This window comes from Penaeus chinensis, chromosome 18 (genome assembly GCF_019202785.1).
Source record: "Penaeus chinensis breed Huanghai No. 1 chromosome 18, ASM1920278v2, whole genome shotgun sequence".
NCBI classification, from domain to species: Eukaryota; Metazoa; Arthropoda; class Malacostraca; order Decapoda; family Penaeidae; genus Penaeus; species Penaeus chinensis.
The window spans coordinates 30,843,687-30,846,186 of NC_061836.1; the positions used below are offsets into that span (position 1 = coordinate 30,843,687).

Below are 2,500 nucleotides of genomic sequence, written 5' to 3' on the forward strand. Positions count from 1 at the left end.
GACAGTAAGCCACCTAAGAGATTCAAGGTAGTCTACAACACGACAACAAGGATCTACAACACCATAACGGGACAGGACGAATTCTGCAACCACAACAAAAACGTCACAGTACTGTTAGCGTGATAGAAATGGTAATGGTATCCCCTCAAGAACCATACCAAGAGGACCATACTGTGTCAAGTGTGCTAGTACCGTACCTCTTCCTGTACAGCCTCCTCTGCGATCTCCTGCATCCTATGGTGAAGCTGGAGAGGGAAAGAGAAGATTTGTGACACTGAAGAGGAAGTGTATTGTAATGTTTAGCAGCTGACAGGCATCAAAAGGGTTCTTGCTCGAGATGATTTTGATAATTGAAGTCGGGGTGTTAGTGATTCTAATGACTGGTTCTGAATTTCTTACGTGTCTTCGGTTGGTGTTATATAATTGTACATAAGGCTATTGGCTGTTCATGATAATTGCATGTTACGCTGTGCATGTTTAGTATCTTCATGTTTATTAATGCTGCGAGAATGGGTATTATTATTATACATTGAGGGCATTAGCATGGTTGAGAGTGAAAGATTTTCATCGTCGAATTTAAAGGAGATCTGACCCTATAAGACAAACAGACACCTGCTTTTTATGCACTGACAGCAAAGTACGTTACTTGGTGTGTGAGGTCAGCTGCCCGACGACCATTAATACGAACACAAACCCTAATAGATCCAGGATGAGAAAGCTCACAATACGTAAAAACTTTGGACTGTCAGCATGTAGGAAGTCCCTGCCATTTTCGAGTGCTTAATATGGACGCAAAATACGTGTGCGAGACTCCTAGGTACAGCATTAGATGAAATAAAGCCGAAGGTGCTGTAGAAGGTGACCGGACGTACCTGACCCGGATGTACAAGACCTGGCTATATAATGGCGCGAGGAAGAGGACCCGAATGTGTACGTCTGAGCAGTATCTTTGCGAACGACGTGAATACCCAAAGAACCTCGAGCTCGAGGGATCTGAGCGCACAAACCCTGAATTCAGAGTAACCAAATTTTCCGGACTATTAAACTTTTAACTGGTTTCGAAAGACTGAACATAAAGTCGCAAACTTTCCGGGTCTCACTCAGGCGTTGCCTCTCGTGGAAGGAATACTCACGTATCGCCACTTGAGCGTGACGGCTGACGGCGCGGCTGACGAAGGGTGGCTGAGCTCGAGCGCGGGCGTGAGGAGGGCCGCCCGTGCCTCCACCTCGTCTACGCCCACGATGCCGATCCCCGCCGAGTTGCGCGCTACGCCCCCACCCACCACGTGCACGGGGAGCATCAGCCCGCCAACCTGGATTTCCGGGGGAGAAGGCGCGCCATGAATATAAAGGGGAAATCAACGCTCCTCCGAACACAGGCAAAGCGAACACATTTTTAATTTATTTTTGTAGAAAACCGTTAGATTTTTTTCTCTTTTTTTACCTCATTGGCGGCCATGCACGCCCAGAGGCCCTCGTGGTAGGTGGTGACGTGGAGGTTGTAGGCCTCGTCCACCAGGGGCTCGGAGTCGAGCCTGGGGGGCGCCCCGAGCGCAGGTCCGCCGCCGTAGCCCGCCAGCAGGATATCCGGAAGGTGCCGGAGGGGCTGCTGGAGGCTCGAGAGGGCGGGGTCTGCGGGAGAGGGAGAGACACGAGGAACTGTCACGAATGCCTGTCACGCGGCTTAGGGGAGACGAAGTGGATTTCTTCTCGTAAATATAACAATATTATGTGCGTGTTTGTACGTGCAAATATTTGTGTGTGTGATGGTTAAGTAAGTGTGTGTGTGTGTGTGTGTGTGTGTGTGTGTGTGTGTGTGTGTGTGTGTGTGTGTGTGTGTGTGTGTGTGTGTGTGTGTGCGTGCGTGTGTGTGTGTGTTTGTGTGTGTGTGTGTGTGTGTGTGTGTGTGTGTGTGTGTGTGTGTGTGTGTGTGTGTGTGTGTGTGTGTGCAAGTGTGAGTGTGAGCGTGAGCGTTAAGGTGTGTGCACGTGCATGTGTGTGCGTCTGTGTATGTGTCCATGTGGGTGCGTGCGTTCATGTATGCATGTGTGGTGGCGTGTATGCACATATTACACTTCCTAAACCCCCCCATCTTCCCTCCCTCCCTCTCCTTCCCTCCCTCCCTCCCCCCACCCGCCTTACTTACCCTCAAACGCTGGGTCATCGTGGTAGTCGAGGTCATCCCTCACGTGGTTCTCCCGCACCCAGAAGATGACCGGGCTGGGCGTGGCCGTCACAGGGCAGCTGATCTGACGCACGTGTGTGGGCGTGATCACGGCGATTCGAGGCCGCACTCCTCCGTCCACACGCGGGGGTTCTGTGGGCGGCGTGAAGGGGGGGGGGGTCATTTTACATGGCACTTGAGCTGTTAACATTTACGATAAATCCAATAAACCGATGATTCTTAACTCCTTGTTTTATTAAGTTCTAAAGACTTCGACTTTTTAGTAGTTAACAATTATTCTCAGTGATTCGTCAATTGAATTAAACTGAGGAAAGG

At 50.2% G+C, this 2,500-nt stretch overlaps 1 protein-coding gene across 3 annotated transcripts in view; it reads right to left on the reverse strand.

Moving 5' to 3' along the window:
- The window catches only part of LOC125034437, a 183,751-nt gene that overhangs the window by 9,175 nt on the left and 172,076 nt on the right, over positions 1–2,500 (reverse strand). For 2 of the 3 annotated variants that reach the window (XM_047626184.1, XM_047626182.1), the window contains exons 9-12: positions 2,147–2,317; positions 1,445–1,632; positions 1,134–1,313; positions 198–245 (exon numbers count right to left, since the gene is read on the reverse strand). In XM_047626184.1, coding sequence (XP_047482140.1) covers positions 198–245; positions 1,134–1,313; positions 1,445–1,632; positions 2,147–2,317 — 587 coding nt within the window. The remainder of the gene's footprint in view (positions 1–197; positions 246–1,133; positions 1,314–1,444; positions 1,633–2,146; positions 2,318–2,500) is intronic. The other variant, XM_047626183.1, reaches the window with a different exon arrangement.